This window comes from Haliaeetus leucocephalus, unplaced genomic scaffold (genome assembly GCF_000737465.1).
Source record: "Haliaeetus leucocephalus isolate CR32 unplaced genomic scaffold, Haliaeetus_leucocephalus-4.0 Scaffold173, whole genome shotgun sequence".
In the NCBI taxonomy this organism is placed as follows: Eukaryota; Metazoa; Chordata; class Aves; order Accipitriformes; family Accipitridae; genus Haliaeetus; species Haliaeetus leucocephalus.
In genome coordinates, this window is record NW_010972609.1 from 8,508,610 (window position 1) to 8,529,213 (window position 20,604).

At 42.0% G+C, this 20,604-nt stretch overlaps 1 protein-coding gene across 6 annotated transcripts in view; it reads right to left on the bottom strand.

Moving 5' to 3' along the window:
* Positions 1-341: 341 nt before the first annotated feature.
* Positions 342-20,604, bottom strand: part of TEAD1 (TEA domain family member 1 (SV40 transcriptional enhancer factor)) — a 104,271-nt gene continuing 84,008 nt past the window's right edge. For all 6 annotated transcript variants that reach the window (XM_010563774.1, XM_010563776.1, XM_010563779.1 and 3 more), the window contains 4 exons: positions 15,323-15,496; positions 3,652-3,792; positions 2,024-2,176; positions 342-1,031 (listed from right to left, as the gene is read on the bottom strand). In XM_010563774.1, the coding sequence (XP_010562076.1) occupies positions 918-1,031; positions 2,024-2,176; positions 3,652-3,792; positions 15,323-15,496 (582 nt within the window). In that variant the 3' untranslated portion in view covers positions 342-917. The remainder of the gene's footprint in view (positions 1,032-2,023; positions 2,177-3,651; positions 3,793-15,322; positions 15,497-20,604) is intronic.

A 20,604-nucleotide genomic window follows, 5' to 3' on the forward strand; every position in this document is an offset into this window, starting at 1 on the left:
TTGTAAGTTTTTCGCTCAACTTATTAGAAAACATAGTTGTCCATATAAAATATAACTGCACACACAAGACTACATATAATGCAAGTCTAAATCTTCAGTATTTACCTACTTATTGCAAAATGAGCCATCTTTTTCATTAAATAATCAAATTTTCATATTAGTACAATACAACTTTATACTCTTAAAATACACTAGATATGTTAGGGATAAGGGATGATGTTTTCTTTCTCTGCAATACCTGTTTGAAAGTTTAATGGATTAGAAGATTAGTTTTAGCGTTGAGAAAAAAATACAAAATTTGCCTAATTTTAGGACCTCTCTGTTTCTATCAGGCATTTCTTAAGGCTATATTTTTCATTTGGTTTCAAACAGAAAAATGTTTCATTTTAAAAAATAATTTAGTGAATTACATTCGTCCATATCTTCCACCCTAATTAGTTACAAAGATAATTCTATAAAGATTATTAACTTTGTGTACTCATTTACAGTTATAGCTAAAGATTAATTTCAATTTCACTTGCATTGTAAAACAAGTATTTCATGTTGGAAAAAAACCCAAAATAAATTCTTATAAATGCTGTCAGTTTTTCCCCATGGCAAATGCTCTGTCATACATTTTTCTATCAGAATTAAAAATAGGCCTCCACAGGCAGAGGCGTTAGGTTCTTAAATACAGTCTTCCCAAAGAACTGCGGTTTACAAATTTGAAGAACACTTAGTTTTAGAAATAATTTTTACAACTGTACCAGAATTTCACAGCTACAATTATATATGAACACATTAAAAATGACTTCACTAAAACAGGATTTAGAAAAATGTGGGTGAAAGTTGGGCCAGAGGCACTGCCACTTAGTGTTGAGGTTTACAGTCTGTGTTTTGATAAAGAAGTGAAATGAAGTGTATATATAAATAACTGCTCAGTCCTTTACAAGCCTGTAGATATGATGCTGTGCTCCATGTTCGCTGTTCGACACTTCAAATACACAAGCCATGCAGAGCAGGGTTTCTTGTGTATCCCTGTTTGTTACAACCTGTTTGAGGGGAAGGAAGAGGTAGGCAATATATTACAAACTAGGAAACACTCGAGCCGAGACAAGAAATGACTGGCTTAATTTAGACAATCTTCAGATGTGACTGTTTGAAACGTGTGTCCTCTTGCTCTCTCTCTGGCAATTTAAACTGAGCTCCGTGACTATGCTCACACACTGTGCTCTGGGGCCGTAGCTCCTGGCGGATGGCACTGAGATTCATCCCACCCTGGCTGCTTGACCATGAGCCACCATCATGTGGTCTTGGCTCAGCTTTCCTCAACCTGAGTCCCGCTTCAGCCAAGGGAAACGGGCGCACCCTTGTCACCTTGTGTTCACTTGCCAAAAGGCAGCTGAATGGGGAGCATGTGGCTCTGTGCTCGCAGCCTTACCTCTTCCCTGTACCGCCAGCCCTTGGTCCTGCCCGAATCCTACGGTAGCAGCAGCAGCAGTGCGTGGCTCTAAATGCTTGGCTGAGGTGCCACTGCAAAGGCACGGTGAAAGCGAGCTGGATAACTGGGTGAAACTGGCTTAAAGGCCACTCTGTGGCCCATTCTTCATGCTTTAGGTCACCTGTTGGGTGTACCCATTACTGCATGCTTTCCTGGCCCAAGAACTAATTAACACCACTGACATTTGCAGTATTATAACTGACATCTCAGTAAGAACACATTAGATTAATGGGATGGTTCAAAGTTACTGCCTCAGGCTCCTACAAACACCAAATAGAGACTTGTACAAAAAAAAGAAGCAAGCTGAATTTTTGGAAGGTAACAAAGACGTTTGTTCATGTTCTCAGCCAGCTTAGCCTTTTCATCCTTAGCGTCTATAGTGCACAATTCCAAGAGCATTACTCTGAAGTCAGTGGGATGATTTGTTTAGTAAGCAACATGACTAAGGGATTCGGAAACTGGTTCTAAATATTACAAGTTAAGCAAGCCACACAAAGCCTGAGAGTATTTTAGAAATGGAAAAAATAAAAAGTGAGTCCATACCAATAAAATTGTAAAATTTTCCAACACACTGTTCATCATGTATTTCTCTGGTAAATGCTTCAGCTTGTGTATGAAGTTGATCATATATTCACACATTGGAGAGCGATTTATTCTGTACACAAATCGGCCATTCTCAAACCTTGCATATTCAGTCTAAAAAAAAAAAAGAGCATTTAGAATAAAATAATTCAGAAACAGCAAAAAAGTGAATACTAAATCTGGTTTATTTCTTTCTTTGTGTAGACAGAAAAAGGAGAAAGTGGCTCTCGGACACACACACGCCTACTTGCTAACTCCCTGCCTGAGCTATACGGTGCCTTGCTAAAAATTCAAGGGCCCTTAATTATTAAAAGTTGTAATATCACTACTTGTTCTCTGACCTGTGAATTAAAAGACTGAACAGATGATGATTACACAAAGGTAAGTCCAAGTCAAGTAAAAATGAATTAAGCAGAAAACTTTGTGGTAAGATGATTTTACAGTAGTTTCAAGGCAACTGTCTGCAAAGGGAACAGCAAAAACAACCTTATATATCTATGCATAAATATACACATATAAACATAGCTATATATTTGCATGATTTAATATGCAAAGACTATTGTCTTGTGCAAAAGAAAGACACAAGACTACAGTCAGAAGAAAACCAGACTGATTTAGATTGCAGGAGCTCACGAGGGGCTGAAGGAGGGTAAGGCTGTGACTCTTGGACTCCTGCTACCCAGCTACCAATTGCTCGAATGAGCTACTCAGCGGCTCATGGGGTTTTTTGGCTTTCTCTAAGCTTGGAATAATGGAAAGGATGGAAAACTTTTTTACGGTTGCCATGCACAGAAAACATATTTAGTATAAGAAGGACATGAAGTGACCAGGATATCTATAAATGCTCAACCTACAGCTCTCGGCTAAAAGTCTCGTACAAAACCTGTCTTGCGGATAACAGATGTGGGTGTGGGGCTTAGTACACAGAAGACAAGTTAAATAGCTGCAGTACCATTGTACAATAAATCAACTAGCTACCTGACCACGCCATAGAGTTCTGTGCTTAGAAAAGAAAGGGTAAAAAATAAATAAAGGTCCTTGCATGTTAAGAAAATATGCAACTTTGTATTCAAAAGCTGCTGGTGACCAGGGAAGGCATGCCTTTCTGCATGTAATATAAGATAAAATAAGCACGGGTATAGACAAAACATAGGACACCATCATTGGCTTTAAAATGTTTTAAAAAATCGAGATGCTAGCTTGTCACTGTAGTATGGTTCCAAACAGGCTACGTGGCTGGCCGAGTGTTTGGAAATGGGAGCACAAGCATTTTGCTTCAGCTCTTTTCTTTTTCTGCCAGGTGATGGAGGAGGCAGCACTGACGTCAGCTGCAGGTTCCCCACGGAAGGGTGCCACAGGCAGGGGGGAGGAGGGTCTCCAAAGCAACAGGTGACTGACTGTAGTGTCACCAGTCACATGGTGATTTAAAATGAACCCAGACACTGCTGGGAAGAAAAATACTCTTTCAGAAAGGATTAGAGGAAGGAAGGAAAAGCCAGATAAGAGCAAAGTGAAGACAAGAGAGCGAAAGCCTAAGAAAATGAAAGAGAACCAAAGAATCATCCCACATATACCATCACAACACCCACCTCTACTTTTTCTACTACTTGCTTTCCAAACGAGCAGACTTTGGTGGAACAGGTGATTGTCATGTTTTCTGAGCTCTCGTACTGACTAGTGACTCCGTAAAACGCTCCTGTATCATCTTGAATGTTGCAGTTTAAGTCAGCCTGTTGGGAAAAAGTAATAGATGTTGAAGATCTTATTTTTCATTTGACAATGTCAGTAGCATAAGCTGTAATTAGCTCACCATTCTTTTCAGAAATAAGGGAGAGCAGGGGGAGTTTTATAGTGACAACAGTGACAGTGGAAAAAGTCTGTCAGGAAGTACCTGCCTAATTAATTGTTGCAGTAAAAACATTAGGGAAGCCGCAATTTCTTCAAACTTTAAACAACAAAAGACAACCCAGTATTTCTCTGGGCTACAGGTGATGTTCTTGTCTGGCAGACAGCTGATGCAGTCTCTGGAGCAAAGGGAATGATCACCTGCAAGGAGCCTGGCTCCAGAGCTCATTCCTCGGGAGGGAACCTGCCCTGCGGCCTCAAATTCAACCAAGCCATCCCGCTCCTGAGGGGCCACAGTTCACTTTCTCCTTCTCCTTTCTGAAAGCAATGAAATCCTCACGGCAAAGGGAGACAGCTGCACCACACGGGAATCGATATCTGATAAGAGTCTGTCAAGCCATATGGCCCTGATTCAGCAAAATACTTGACTGCACGGAGCTATATGGCACAACTCACAGGCTTCACGTGAGCTGTGTGCGCACTGAGCTGTGCCTACAGCACCAATAAAATATTCCTGGAAGTATTTGATTTCTTTTAGTATTTCTGTGCAGCCTGAATAACTATCCGGCTGCCTTTGATATCTAGCAACAGAGATTGAGACTTGCAGGATCAAATGAGGAACAGTGCTACCTTTAATTATTTATATCCAAATCCAAGTCCTGTGCACAGCATGATTAATTTGGCTACAAAGCAAGAGCACAGGTCACATGCTGAATCCAGCCTCCCCAGGCCTGCAGCAGCACTGAAGCTGTTATGCCACTGTGCTCTTTGTCATCATGAATCCATTTTCAAAAGCCCTCAACTTAAAAGAGCACTAATATGGATACAGGCAGAGTCTAGGGATATCCACAGCTGGATTTGTTGATTCAGGCATTAGCTCTGCTAACATCTTTGGTGCCCAGAGTGGGCAGGGTTTTCTTTTTATGTGGAAATAGCTGATCAGCTACTGCAGCGTAACATCTAAGAATCGCTTGAATTTTTAACTTACTGTGAGACAAGCATTTTAGCAGGGAAATGCACTTTTGAAGCTGTTTCACTTGCAAGTCTAGCTCTGCTTGTTTTTATTGCTAATATAGAAGTGTAACACAAAAATTTTGACATATACCTTTGTGTCTACCTTGAGACTTTTTAAAAACCCAGTTTACAGGTATGTTTATTTACTAGTTAGTGTGGAACATTTATAATCCTGCCTTCACGATAGTTCAGGCCATTTGTAACTGCTATTTAATTTTTAACTAGGCAACACCTCATTAATTCTACTCAGTGTCTACAGTCCTTATTTGTGGTACAACATTCTGAGGCAATATGCTGATAATAGCACATACTGAGCTAGCTTGTGGTATGGAGAAGACATAGGTCTGAGATTACTTCAGGCTGGCTTTGGTAAATTAATCAGCGGAGAAGTCTCCCGAGGTTTACACACAGTAACACAAACAGCCCTATAGTCACGTATTTTGCATAACAGAAAGAAATCCTATCGCTATTACACCTTGTTTCTTGCATATGTTTTGCATGAGGTCAGCAGTTAATGGTTAATGTACATCTAAAGCAGTGTGTTCACAGTGAGCTTTAAGAAACTGTTCCAAGCTAATAGTAAATAAGCAATTTGCCATCACAGCTGGCTTGCAATTGAAACATGAACAAACATCTAAACATGACAAACTGTAGCAGCCATCAGCCACGCCACAGCTGCTCCATCGGAATTTCTGAAGAATAGGGATTTCTGAGAAAACAATTGCATTGGTGTTAATAATGTTAATAACAATGTTGCTAGTAATAATGTTGTTAATAATAATAACAACAACAATAATAGCAATCTCTTAAAAAGTGGTTATTCCTGCTGCTACCACAATTACAATTTTACTATCAAAACATTTTCTTTTTTCTTTTTCTTTTTCTTTTCAGATATGGGCAAAATATTTAAGAAATCTTAACTAAAATGCTCCTCACCATTTCATGTTGTCAAAAGAGTCAACCACATAGACCTTACATTTCAAGCTGCAATAACAACTGTTTATAGTTAAAAGAAAGAATAACTTTTTATCTGCTGCCTTCTGATTCTGAAGCCCACTGAAGAAAATACCTAACTGTTGTATTTACATGCTGACATTTAACCTGGAAAAGTAAAACATGTGGCCATCTGGCACCCTGTTGATCACTCCCACAGCTCTTCCAACTCTTGCTGAAATCACCAGGAGTCCTGTGTACACAAAAAATACAGGCTGGGGCCCTGATGTTTGAATGAGGAACACTTGAAATTATCACTCAGATGTCATGATTTACTCTTATGCAATCACAACGTTGTTGCAAAAGTCCCGTGATGATAATATAGACATGAATTATCTTTATTTGCTCTTTGATTTTTTTGAGTCTAGCACACAATAAAGGTGTTTTCAAGGAAGGACAGAATTTTCCTTTTAAACAACAGTTTTCATGTTCAACTAATTACAGACTGCTGAGAACTGAAGCTTTAAGACTTCTCCAAAAAGTGTAACACCAACATAAAAATCCCAAGAGCTGGCAATGGCAGATGATACTTTTAAATGAAGGCTTCACCAAAGCCTCTTCTAATACTGAAAGATTTTTGTCTGTTCTCGCATACTAAAACAAGTCCTTCCCCTCAATCTGGGTTCAAACTTTTTCATTAGAAGCTGAGTACATGAATACTAGGGAGGAGTGCATATCATTGCGAAGAGGGGATTGTCACATCAAGGAAGTATTCTGAACCAGGTATTGAAAGTTTTGTTCCATGCTGAATACCTTTAGAAAAGAAGGATGGACTATCACTGCTGGTAAAATACAAATCTTTGGTTCAAAAATGATGGTGAAGGACTTGGTAATTATATTGTTATGGCTTGCTTACATAGTAAGGGGTTTGTCTAAACACATACACCTGAAAGCAAAATTGTATTTCTTGAACTGACGAAAGTGGGTCACAATTAAAATTCAGGGTTAGGTTGTTTTGTTTTTTTTTTCCTCAAAAAGGTTATAAGGCTACCAAAAAAAAACAGAAAAAAAAAAAAAAGGCTGTGCTAAAAATGGGCACTGATCTGGCTATGAGAGTTGTAGCTGTAGCTTTGAGCAGGAATAAGGTGATGTGTTACCCCGGTATTCAGTTTTAGCAGGCTCCTTACTACAGTATTGATTCCAGGTTTTGTGTCTACATTTTAGAAAGGATGTTGGAAAACTGGAAAGTGTTCAGAAAAGAGTTACAAGAATGATTTCAGGTCTGGAAAACATCCTTTGTAGTGAATGACTAATGAAACTCCATCTACTTACTTTTTCCAAGGGAAGTTTTTCCACGAATTTGTCATAGCCTACAAGTTGCTACATGGGGAAGAGTCTTCTGATTGATAGATTAAATCTTGCAGAAAAGGACATTAAAAGTCAGAAAGCTAAAGCTAAAGCTATGCAAAAGCTAAATGAGAAACAAGGCAGAGGCTGGTAACCTTGATGGCAATGAAACGCTGGCATAATTTTCAAATGTGGTGGAATCACCATTACTTGGGGTCTTTTTTAACCAAGCTAAGTATCTAACTAACAAACAGTGATGCTCTAGTTCAAGTAGGCTTATTGTCCAGAGGCAGACATTACTTAGTGAAGTTCACTGCCTATATTACAGAAGAGGCAAGACTAGCTAAATCTAATAATAGCAAAATTGAAATATAGGAATTTATCTTATTAACCTCAATTAACCCTCTCCTTATAATTTCCTTTTTCAATGATCCCTGTGAAAAACGTGACACCAGTCAAGCTTCTGGAGCGCTGTGCTTGCAGCCTCCTCATGCTGCAACCAGCTCGGTCTCATTATTTCCTTGGTACTCTGTCGGTAGCTGTTCTCTTGCATTTCAGACTCAGATTGCAAGTCTATCTGGGCTATAAACCAGCTTTCCCTTCTGTACAGCTTCTCATGCAACTATGCTCTGACCCATGGCTACAGAAATTAGGGTTGATAAGCACTGTTGTAGCATATACAGATAAATAACCTTGTGAATGGTGATTTCAAATATATTGGCTTGATTTCAAATATTATGGTATTTCAAATATTATGGTATGACCACCTGTGATGAACAGGAGTCCATTTACTCACTGAGTTTTAAAATACAAGATCAATACAATTTAGGAAAAAAACCCCCAACAACTTAAAAACACAAATGGAGTTGGTTTTTTTTTTCCTTTCCAGAGTAAAACTCTAATTTTGATTTATTGCTAAGAACTGAGATTTATATTAGCTGAATGCATTTGGAGGCGGGAGAGGCACTCAGTTTTCTGGCACCCTATCTACAGTGGTTGTGTAAGAGCATGATTAATTCATTAATAAAGCATAGCTTGTCAATGGGTAGCACCGAAAATATTACGTATTAAGAGCACCAAGTGTTCGACATGCTGCATGGAGAACCCTCTGCCAGTGTGCCAGAGCAAGCACCAAACCAGAGCTGGCTGCAACCAAAATAAAGAATAAAAACAAATTTAAAAAAAATCTTCACATTCACTTCAGAAGAGCTCTCAGGGTCTGTGTTAAAGGTGGGGGACAGAGGGTAAAGCGCTTGTGTAATAATAACAGCTTTGGCTAACAAAAAAGCAACTCCAGCAAAAAGTGCTGAGAAGTGTCTAAATCCTTCCTGCTGAGTAGAAGGAAAACAGCACCTACTGGAAACAGTGGGATTTGGGGAGGGCCAGACCAATTTACACTGGCATTCGGTAGTTAACATTAAGCACATAAGGTCACTTATTAACAACATATAGGTTTTAACAACTGCTGACTGCAGGGAGGTGTGTTACTCATATGACCGCATCATGCCTCCCCTCCTCCTCTCCAAAGAATGATCAAAGAGCAGAGATTCCAAATTGTGAAGCAATTTTTTCCAACGGGAGCATCTGGGTTGCTGGCATGTTTCACCGCGCGTTACACTGCAGCTCAGGAATCGCGTCCAGGTCTGCCACATGGTTGGGCTTGTGACGGACAGGCCAAGCTGCTCCGGCTTCCCAGCTGCTCGGCCCCTTCCACTCATTATCCAGCCTCAAGCGCTAATGCCCTCGCATCAATTTGTGAAGGGGTCCTCCACAAGCGCCACGGGAGCCCCCTGCGCCGAGCGGGTTGCGATGGGGAAAAGAAAATGGATGTCTGCTTTCTTCCATATCTAATTTGTTTTGCATACATTTGCATGCTGGCCATAGACCCATTCACATTACGGATCCCATTTGTGAGTTGCAGATCATTTGCCAGTCAAAGCTGGCGAGTGTGCATGTGTGTCTGTGTGTGTGGAGGGAAATCCAAGATTCTAGATTATGCCATATAAATTACATGTAAAAATAGAGAAAAAAAAAAAAAAGGCAGTAGCCACAATTGTGTGTGTGTGAATGAAGGGCACAAAGAATCTCTGCACCTTTTAAGACGGCTGGAGGCACATGGGGATAAATTCAGGAGGGGGTGGGAGGAGACCACAGGCGCAAGCCATTTCTGAACACTGATTACATGCGTAAATTGTTTTGTTTCAGTGTATCACAAAGAGAAGGAGCATTATTTTTCATGCCACAGCTGTTTTGAATAAGAATAGGAATAAACTTAACTATCCTCCTCATGTTACTTACCACTAATTATGGCATATATTTACATTTATAAAACAGTGAAATTTTGGGGGACATAATTTAATGCCCCTTTATTGTGTAGATTCCTTTATTTCCATCCCACATTTGAATTTCAAAAATGTTTAGGACTTCAAAGCATCTTTAAAAGCTTGCCCTAATTATAATATGCATTACTTTCTAAAACTCCTAGTTTGCATTGCAGATTCCTGCAAATAGAGGCATTCATTTTAAACATCAATTAATATCATCCGTGCATCTTCAGATGAGTTTGGGTCTTTATTTCAGAGTTGCACTGAGCTCTGACTAAGCTTTCCTCAGTTTGAAGAACAGTTCAAGCTACTGCAAACTTTTAAAATTAAGCCAGTGATCAGATCAGTAGAAAGCCCGACAGCCCAATATTAATTTCTATCAGCTGTTTTTTCCCCATGGCACTAGTGAGAAAACATCCCGCCTCCTTTCAGATGTATTTGCTTCCCATATCTGTTGCTGTAGCTGCAGAAGTCAGAGATCAGGTTGGCACAGAGCGTTTGGCAGTGTCAGAAACACAGAATCCATGGCCGCATTATTGCAAGGTGTGCTTACACCAGCGCTAAGGATCCCAGCGGAGGCACGGACCCGCTGCACGACACTGTAGGTTACTTGGAAAAGTCATACAAAAAGAGAATCCCTGCCTCAGCATTTGCAATCGGGCGTTGAGGCAAAATATGAGAGAGGAATAACTACCTAAACCTGAAGAATTTAACCTGGGCTGCAGTGGACAGATACGCACTGCTGAATTAACATTAAAAGTGCTCCTAGTAGCGAATAGTGTTTGCAGGATGAACTAGCGCTAGACAGGGGCAAGTTACAGAGCTAGCAAAGCTAGCAGGGGGATAAAGGGAGACACGGAGTTGTGCCTTCCTAGAGCAATTCCCTTGCCGGAGTCAACGGAGATGTATGGGATCATAACGGCAGAGTCCAAGTGAAGGTGTTACTTGGGAGACGTGGCTGGGAGAGGCTGGATTCAAAAGGGAGGTGGTGTGAGGGGGGCAGATGTACCACCAGCCTCCTGCAGGAGAAAGCAGAGAGCCAGAGGAGGCAGAGCACTGGGCAATCAGCACCGCGGGCCAAGAAGGCTAGGCCAGCAATAATGTTTTAGGCAGACATTTTGGGGTAAAGCTGGAGGTGCAATCTATCATTTAGTTTGCTCTCTTTCAGGAGGCCTAAGTGTGTTATTTAGTATTAGGTAATTTAAGAATAGTAGTGAGCGATCAGTGGGGATAACATTAGATATCAATATGAGTGGAACGTCAACCAACAAAAGAAACCAATAGAGGCAACGTGTGTTCGCTTTGCTTTTAGATAGGCTAATCAGAACTTCAAAGACCAGAAAACTTCAGGGCTTTTCTCAAGTCACAAAAACAGTTTAAGTACAAACTAACCAACCCGCATGTTGACCTTACTGAGATTAAGATTAGATGGCATGAATCATACCTGATTGTTTTACACAGATTGGGCTTATTTTGCTAGTGACTAAGGCAACAGAAGCAGGACTGTGCACTCAACCTGCATCCAGGGAAAGGTTTCATTTGCAGATATTCTGCAGCCTTGTCTGAATTCCGCGTCAGTGTTCTAGGAAATAACTTTTACCTTTATTTAAGAGCATTTATTTTTGTTTTCATTTTATATCCCTGTAATCTCCGGTTTCATATCACTGTCACACAAATTTCCTGTGCCATATTGTTAGTATGTTGGTCCTTATTTACTCATTGTACTGAGTGCACAACATACCAAGTAAAGCTCCTGCTATCTATTACTGTAAAAGCCTGTCTCTGGGGTGACTTCCCTGAACTCTCTGGTTCCCAGTGACTACCTGGGATAAACAGAAGAAAAGAGTCACTGCATTCAAGGTGCAAGACACGGACCAGGAAATTGCTTTGCAGGGCTGCAAGGTTGGTTGGTTGAGGTGGTGTAAAAGGAGAAGTCTCTTCCTTTTATACCTCCTGCACTGTTAGGTAGGAAGAGGCCCAAAAGCGTGACGTCCAGGTGTGTCACCAGGACTGAGGCCAGAAGCTCATCCATTCCCAGCATCAGGCTGTATTTCACAGGAGATACAATCTGTATGAACCAATAAATCTCTGCAAAGCAAAGCAACACTTTGCTTTGTACTCCATACCTGTGATGCTTTGCAAAGTCAACTCCACAATTGCCAAATGTCTTCTTGCAAGATCTCAGACCTTTCCCTCCCACTTTCTTGTAATCAAACCTTATTACCTTTATCACAGGGAAAACCATGCTGCTGGAGGCCTCAAGCAGAACTAAATGGTAAAGAGCAAGAGGAGTAATCTTTCTGGTTACCAGAGCTAAGCCACTTTCTGCCTTAGTCATCCTCAATGCAAGTGCTCGTCTCTGGTCTTCCTGTTTCCCATCTTTCCTTTCCACACTAGACCTAATGTCTAAACAAAATACCCTTTGGGCTGCCTCCAGCAATGTGCCAACGTCTCTTTAAATCCATTTACAGGCTCACCATCCCTTCTGGCATCAAATCCTCACCTTCACTTTCAAGCTTCCACATGCCATGACACCTGCCTGCTTTCCTTCTCTGGTTTCCCTTGACTTCTTGCACTCATAGTCCCTGGTTTTCTTTTGTTGATTCTCCTTACAGCACTTTTTCACCTGTATTTATTTGCCCAACATAAATTCATATTCCTCTTTTACTCACGTTACAATCAAATTCCAACAAAACGTGGACTGCCACTGGACACTGATGCTGAGATGCACTAGCTTACAGCGCTGAGCAAACTGTCGATGGTTAAATGATAATGAAGGGAGAAGACAACAAAAGGATGGGAAGGGGGAAATGGTTAAATAAAGGGTGAGAGAGAGTATTGTGAGTAAGCAATAACCACACAACATGAACAGAACCTGGGAGAAGTTGAACTTTCAGGGTAGAAGGAGGTAGCGGATGGTAAGGAGAGAGTGGATACTGATTCAGAAGTGGATACTTTTAATTTAAAAGAAAAGAACAAGAATACAGGAATTAATCTGTTTTCATCTTAATAAACTTGAAGTTACTAATAGGGTCAAAAGGATTGTCAGCAACCTTTGCCAGCTTTACAATGGTAATGTATGATTGTTTAGAACAGTTTCTCAACACTCCCCATGAAAATGGGAACAGCATCCTTTTTTTCTGAAGAAATGTCCTGTTGGGGGGAAAGAAATTAAGGACAGTGAGCTGACAGTTTAGGATCTAATTCTCGTGACTAATTACACATCCAACTTCTGTTTTTCCTATACGTACTTCTAGATGGGGAGCACTGGTGTGAAGTTTATTCCTAGAAGGGCATTCATCATGACTCTCGCTGCACCCAAACACTGCCCCTGGCACCTTCCCTGTGCCTCACTCACTCGATGAGAGAGAAAATCCACTGGCCTATTTTAAGGTTGTGTCTTAGGAAGGCATTCTCACCACATTTTTAACGTATAATTCAGAAGTATGTTAGCACTGTATGTTTTTTAATCTCTAAGTTAATATAACACAAAATTGTATTAAAAGACCATTATGTTGGAAGGCACAGTAAGGTTAGGAAATGTTGGATTGAAGTTGCCTGCACGTCCTGACTGCTGAACTGCATCATGATACAGTCTTTAGCTACACAACTGCACACTCGCCCTCTGGGCAGCTATACAATATTTCTTTGTCTTCACTATTCAGTGTGGCCCGGTCCCTATTTCCTGCACACTACTCAAAACCCGTGCTGAACAGAGTTATTAGTTTTATAAAGGTTTTCTTCATGGCATTATCTTGATGCTTTATAAAGAGCCATGAGTTTGATTTCTCAGTGACCATCTGAGGTGAAGGGATGGTATCACCCCCACATTACAGATGGGGAACTGAGGCAAGAGTGTTAAGGGTGTGCAGTGCTTGTAGGAGATCAAGCAGAGAAGGCTGGCACTTGAATTTTCAAAGTCGTGAGTACAACACAGACCTTAGTGATCCAAAGAAGATCTCTACTGGCTTTAGATACATCTTTGAGCATTCAGCACACCTGAAAATTGGTTTCCACATTAAGAAAAAGCAGAACATACAATACATCAATGACCGTATCAGAAATTTCTGCTGCTTTCATGTCTAATATAAAGTCTGAGGCTTGTCATTCTCTATGGGAACTGAGAACAGGCAAGTGAGGTGACCTTCATTTTTGCCAGTGGGTTTCACAAGTATTTATTATGCAAAGTGGATTGGTGAGATGATGGTCCTCAGTTCAAGCCCAAGTTTTGCAAGGAAATGTATTTAGTGGTCACAGACCCTTAACCTCCAAGCTCTATTCCTCTGCAGCCAGATTTCTTCTGCCCTTACACTTGTCCTGTTCCCACCTCTCACATACCTATTTCTGCTGTATGCCTTCATCCCTATGTTTCCCCACAGGCTCCTTATTTCAAATGCTCCCTCTTCCCACTGCCTCCCTCTTTTTGACCCTACATTTTCACCTGCCTTTTCCAGGGTCCTGGTGGCTGCTGTGTTTCAGCTCCCAGTTCTCTGCTGCCTCCTGTTCCTGGCCTCTTTGCTCAGCCAGCCCTCAAATGCTTGGTCTACAGCTCCCATTCCCTGTTTTAAGCACCATGAATTTCTCAACGGATTTCTTCTGCAGTCCAGCATAGCTCCTGCTCAGTGATTTATCTCTTCTACACACAGATTTGAGAAAAGAGTCTCCCTCATTCCCAGTTTCCAGTTCCAAATCTGGTGCTACAGAAAGTCTTGGCAAGATAGGAAGTCTGGGGTATGTACAAGGTGGAGAATATTTCAGGTTGCATCATAGATAAACTTTAACTGAAGGCAATAAACACCAGGAAATCTGATCATAAGCAGTGATTCCAGATCAACCTTTTCTGCTTTCAGCCTCAACCTGTCCACCCTGTAATCAAACCCTGAATATGCCCCTTTCACTGAGGTTTTAAAAGACAAATTTAAAATGTTTAGATAATAACTGTTGCTATAAAAAGGAGTATACCACAAAAAACACCCCAACAAAGTAATGAGTAGAAAAAGCTTTAGTATAAGCATAAGGTCCAGCCTGGAGATTTGATGATCCTTTTGTATGAACCTTTAGCACTACTAACATGAGATTTTGTAAATACAATAAGAAAAATCTGATGTATCAATTAAATTTCTCACAACTAGATCAATATACCACATCTCAGCCTCCCATTCAAATTCTTTTTCACTCTTGCTCACAACTGATATGAACAGATACAACTTTTGGAGCAGAGTCCCATGGCTGACTAACAAAAAGGCAAGAGGAAAGCAGATGTGCTCGAGGAACCAAAAAAATGTTTAAGAAAAAGCCTGGAACCCTCCCAGGCTCACAGTTGTCCTGCCGCACACTCGGTTCAAATCCTATTTGGTCCTATCTGCATAAGTGCGGATCAATCGGATCAGTCCCGATTGCGGGACTGAGACTTGTACTATTTGCATTTGGCAAGAGTTCAGCATTTGAAACACTTAAAAAGCAGTCTCCATTTCTGCCGCTTCCCTGTTTTTCCTGGGACCACTAGATGGCAGTTCCCCATTTACAAACGAGGGCTCTCGTTACCTGTTTGCTCCTGCCCAGCAGCTGTGCCAAGCACAGTTGAGGCACACATCTGCCTCTGCGTGTCATCTGCAACACAGACTTCTGGTGGAGCTGTCAACTAGAGGGGCTCTGGGCCAGCGTCCTACCTGAAGGATATACAGCTTTGCACTTTTAAATGACGACAGGAGAAATTTCCACAAGCACCCCAAAGGGTGCTAAACACTAAACACAGGCCTTATCGACAAGAGAGTTCTTCACGTCGTGTCTTACTCACCCAGAATTTTACGAGGAAGAAAGCGTTTTGGGGCCCCTTCCCAAACAGTTCCTTTAGACCGCCCTTCTTTTCAGGGAATTTGTCATAAATCTGACGAATGTCCACCGATTCAAGCAACGGGTCACTGTAAGAATGGTTAGCGTGTCCAATGTGTACGAAGAGGTGTTTATTGTACTGCAAGAAAGAAACAGGAAAATCAGTGCTGTACAAAAAGAACAGAGGTTCCTTATGGCACGGGTCTGCATGTGTTCCTGCGGAGGGTAGCGCGCTTTGATGGATTAAATGACTCGCACATTACTCCTGGGACTATGATTTTCTGCAGTATGATTTTCATGAACAACTTTAGTGATTGTGTCATAGCCTCTTGTGAACAAGGGTCAACATCAAAAAACCTGTGTCCCTGCTGCAAACCACAAAACATGGTCATCTTCAAGGGAGTAATTTACACTGAAAGACCCAGCGGCAGCTCAGTAATAAAAGAGCCCTTAGCAGAGCATAATAAGATGAACATGATCATGAGGAAAGCCCATTTCTGCTTCTTTAAACCATGCCTTTTAATGTCCCATATCCTCAGAGACTGAATTTCTGCTAGTGCCACAGAGCCCACACATATACACCTCCTGTTTGTCTATTTAAAAAATCCCAAACCTCTATCTATAGCATATGCTAATGCCACTTAACTAAAAGAGATGGAAGGGATTTTCTTTTAACTAACTCCCGAATGACAATAATGAGAAGGCCAGTTACTCTGTGTTGCTGTTACTATAGAACTGGTGCTCACTGTATGTCCTCCAGTATTTTGACCCATGTAATATTAAAGAGCCAAACTTTTACCACTTCCTTTGGGAGCTAGCTCTATAGATGACCATCTCTGCCAAAACACATTCAGCTTCAATTTCCTACTGCTTAACTTCATCCCATCGCACCTCATTATAATCACGGGAATCACCTCAGCAACCCCTTTCCTGCCTGGGGGAAATCCTTGGCCCAGTGAAGTCCACAGCAGCCCCCTACTGAGTCCAACATGGTCTTTTAGGGGCTGCCATATCTCCAAGACGAGAGCACCTTTCAGCACCTGAAATGAAAGCGGAAGGACGAGCCCCCAAGACGCTCTGCCAGTCAGTCAGCAGCTCATAGGGTCATGTGAGCAGAGTGAAGGAGCTCAAGAGTTGCAGGATTAAACACTGGGGGTTTTAACCATGCAGATCACAAAACATTTTGCTAACTCAATTAAAGGAGAGCTGATATGCAGTCAACAAACACTAGAAAACCCTGTCGTATTGAACAGATGCTGTATATAAGGGGCAATTCCCAAAAGCTAAGCACAAATAAAATATTTAAAACCCCAAAGCAGACTTCATTTAAGCTATTTTGTTTACTATATACCTGCCGAATGAACAAATTGAAATGACAAATCTAAATTAATTGGACATCCACTCAGAGCCTTCCTTTGGTGTATGCAGCGTCTTCCCCAGCAGATGTCCAAAACTCTGGGGAAAAGGAAATGGACTGGCTAGATTTCTGCACTTAGGAAATAACATTGAAATCTATTTAAAAATCATCTAGCACAGTGAAATCTGAATTTAGAATCAGAGAACACTCATCTGTGTATGGGGCCAAAAATGAGATATGGTCCATGCTTTTTACAGGGTTGTATTTCTGTCATAATTTTGTGGAAGGAAAAAGGAAAGCGTAACACTTTATTAAGGTATTTGCACAAGCAAGTCCCAGTCTGAGAGCACCGGTTATATGGATTTTCCTTGCAGCCCTCTTTCAAAATAATGCCATCCCAGCTTCTTCTGTGCACAAGTGGAGAACTTACCCAGCCTTTAGCTAGTGCATGTGGAGCCCAAAAGGGGCACAGCTGATCCAGAGAAGCTGTTTCTACCCTGAAGAAGAAAACAAGCATGGCAGAGAAATAAACAGGCGGTGGGGAGCTGAATGCATGCGTGCAGGGGTGAGTGTGCCCACAAACGTGTGCCAGCTAGCCCTCACCCAGCACTGGTTTAGCTTGCACGCTGATCACTTACACACGATACAGGAAATCACTGTACTAGTTAGCAACCATGAGTGCCTACCATAACAGTGTTCATGGTCAGATTTAGCATGTTTCTTTACCCAGGAGTGGTAAAAGTGGACCAAGGAGGCATTTTAACATGACAAAACAAACAAAACAAACAAATGCAGAGTAATATGAGAAAGCACCATGGCTCCAACTTTTGGGTTTTTGACACTGTTGTCACTTATTTAGTTCGCAGTACTGTGAGTAAATAACTAAAAGTCACGCTGAACATTTCTTATGTATCTTGCTGCCTACTGAAAAACTTAGATCTCAGTAAAATGTATCAGTGCCCCATATACCTGGGAACTGCCAGGAATGCAAGAAAGGGAATCCAGATACCTGCTCCTGTTGCTTTCCTAAGCTACCAGGGGTGAAGTACAGGAGGACAGAGCATGGGCTGGGTCATGGAACGTGGCTATCGACGGAAGCTTGTCTGCTATCAGGCAAACATCTCCATTTCTCAAGGAGAACGATGAGAAGTCTCCAGTAGAGGTAAGCACTTCAGCCTTCTCGGAAAAATTAAACCAAAACATTTCCCTTCCCCCAGCACCCCTGTAGACTGCTTAGGAGTGCCCAGCAGTTGTGCTCTCCCTGGGGATGTGAGGAGCCCCAAAGCATCTCTCTGCTCTCACTCGTGCAGCATAAGGGCTTGAAAAACCATCCCCATCATTAGTGACCAAGTTATTATTTATTTTGGGATTGTTTCCTCTCAGTCTTCTCTGCTGGAGTTGTTCCAGGTTGTACAAATAACCACATTTTTATAGGAACAGAACTGAGGGTTCAGGTTCTCCTGTGCCCAGGAAAGTGTCCTCCCTAAGAGTGTCTCTCTCCCAGGCCCAAAGGTGGCTGTGGAGTGAAGGAGGAGGGGAAAGCTGTATTTTACAGTTTGGCAACTGCAAATTCCCAAGACAATTCACACACTGTACCTTATTCTGCAAACCAGGAAAACATACAAATTGCTCAGTATCCAACTTCAGTGAAAGCAAACACATTTATAGGAACATGGAGCATGAAGTCTTAATACTGTTTAAATATAAAAGCAAAGTTAAAGGCAGCTGTAAAGCTACCACAGTTGTCTGCGGAGCTCGCCAAAGTACCAGATGCTGCTGCAGCAAAATTTCCGAGTGGGTACAGTAGGACAGATGGTATGACATCACCTGACAACATTCTTAGGACAGAAATGTTTATTTTGATATTGCAATGTGTGATTATTTTCTCCTTATGTTGCTGCAATTCCTATGCTAAGTACAATCATTACTAACCTAATTAGATATGGCATATTTCTACGAACTAACAAACGATAATATAATATTCGGAGCAGGGTAAGGGGATACTGAAATGATCCCTATCGTTTTTATACAAACATACTCCATGACAGGAATTTATGCATAGATAAAAGCAAAGAAGCTAAGTTTTATGCCTATATTTTTGAACCCATTAGTGTCTGAAAAGCTTAAAAACATCCTCGTTATACTGAGAATTCACAGTTATTTTAGACTGAGTATTCCAGAGTCATTGAAGTACATTAGGTGCTGAGGAATTTACTCATGCTACAGCATTTGAAGGATTTGCATCCGACATTGGGGTACTAACGTGCTTCAGATGCTGTAAACTATCATAGGACAAATTCTGTATTTTCAGACGATAAAAGCTACATAAAAATACAAAGAACAATTTCATCTACGTCTTCAGCGTCTGCATTACACAACATGCCCTGGAGATGGCCGCCTCTTACTGAGCTCCTTTCCGTAAAAAAATTCTAACTATCCAAAGAATGCAGTAAAGCCATGAAATATGACTGTTGTCAAATAATACCACGAGAAAAATTATAATCCACTTAGGAATTTAAAAGAACCAAGACAAATTGCCAATGGCAGGGGATGCAAGCATTTAAGCTGGTGCAGAACAAAGACAAACCACCTACATTTGTTTTATCAGCCAGCATATATATTTGTCACAGCTCCTCACCGATTTTGCACTTATATTCTAAGGCAACAGTCTTTCCAATCCATGAAATGCAGGTTTGCTCTCTCTGCCACATCTCCGTGTTCCCCACACCTGTGGAGCTAATGCCAAGCCTTGGCAAGCCTGTATAGGACAAAGTTTTTTATTAAATAGTGGTGGCCAAGACGCAGATGGCGGTGAAGCCAACCCTCTCACGCTCCTGGCGCAGGCGAGCTGGCCGTGCCGAGCTGCGGGGGTACCCGCTGCATCGCTGCTCCTGTCTGTCGGGGCTGCAAGGCCCTACATAACCCTAGTGAGCAGAACGCGGGGGCTGAGTGGGTCCCCGGGCCCTGGGTGACATGGACGCGGAGTGAGGTGGAAGGCAGGTGGGCTGAGAGAGGGCCCGCAGCAGCTCCTTCTGCAGGGATAACCTGCACAGCCATGATTTAACAGTCCCCCCACGTCCCCCCCGGATCTGCAAACACCCCTGGCCCCGCAGCGGACCTTGTGCACTGGTTGAGCAGGACGGGGAGGGGGCAGCACCCCGCCGCCTCGTCTGCCCTGCATGGCCTAATAACAGCACCTTGCTAGCTGGGCTGCTTCATGAGATCTGTAGGTTCCTGCAAATTTCAAGCGCAACAACCACGAGGGTGAGGCCATCGATATCACTACCTGCAGCGACAAATCCTTATGATAAAATACCATGGGGAGAGGCTGGCAACTCGGACGGATTGTCGTCTTGCGTGCTGCAGGTCTTCTCTCTCCCTGACACAGAGGGACAGCCTCTTGGCTCTCTTTGGACTGAATATATTCTGTACTGGAGGTCACAAGGACTACCGCCGCAGCTCAGAGGGACAGGTGAGTGGAAGGCAGGTGGGACAGCCTGAGCTTTCGCTGAAATGAGAGAAAACAGCACTGCTCCAGTGCCTGGCACCATGCAGTGATTCCCTCTGTACCTCCACAGACCAGTCCAACCCATCTTTTAAAAATGTACCGCTGCCTGTGCAGCAACTGCCCTTTTGGAGGAAAAAGGAGCCAGCTGGGGTGGACTGATTAAAAACCAATCACTAGTATATCAGCAGTCTGCATGCAGCTCTAACCTGTACCCTACCCAGCCTCAGCTCTGCTGTCTCTCTGTATCTTGTAAATCTGACACTCTTTAATTTCCTGCTGATGTAAGAAAATCACTTGGTCTGCCAACAATTTTTCTTATTTTTACCAAAACACTAGTAACTGCACATTTCATTCCTGTTGCTGTTGTCCTCCACTGAAGCAG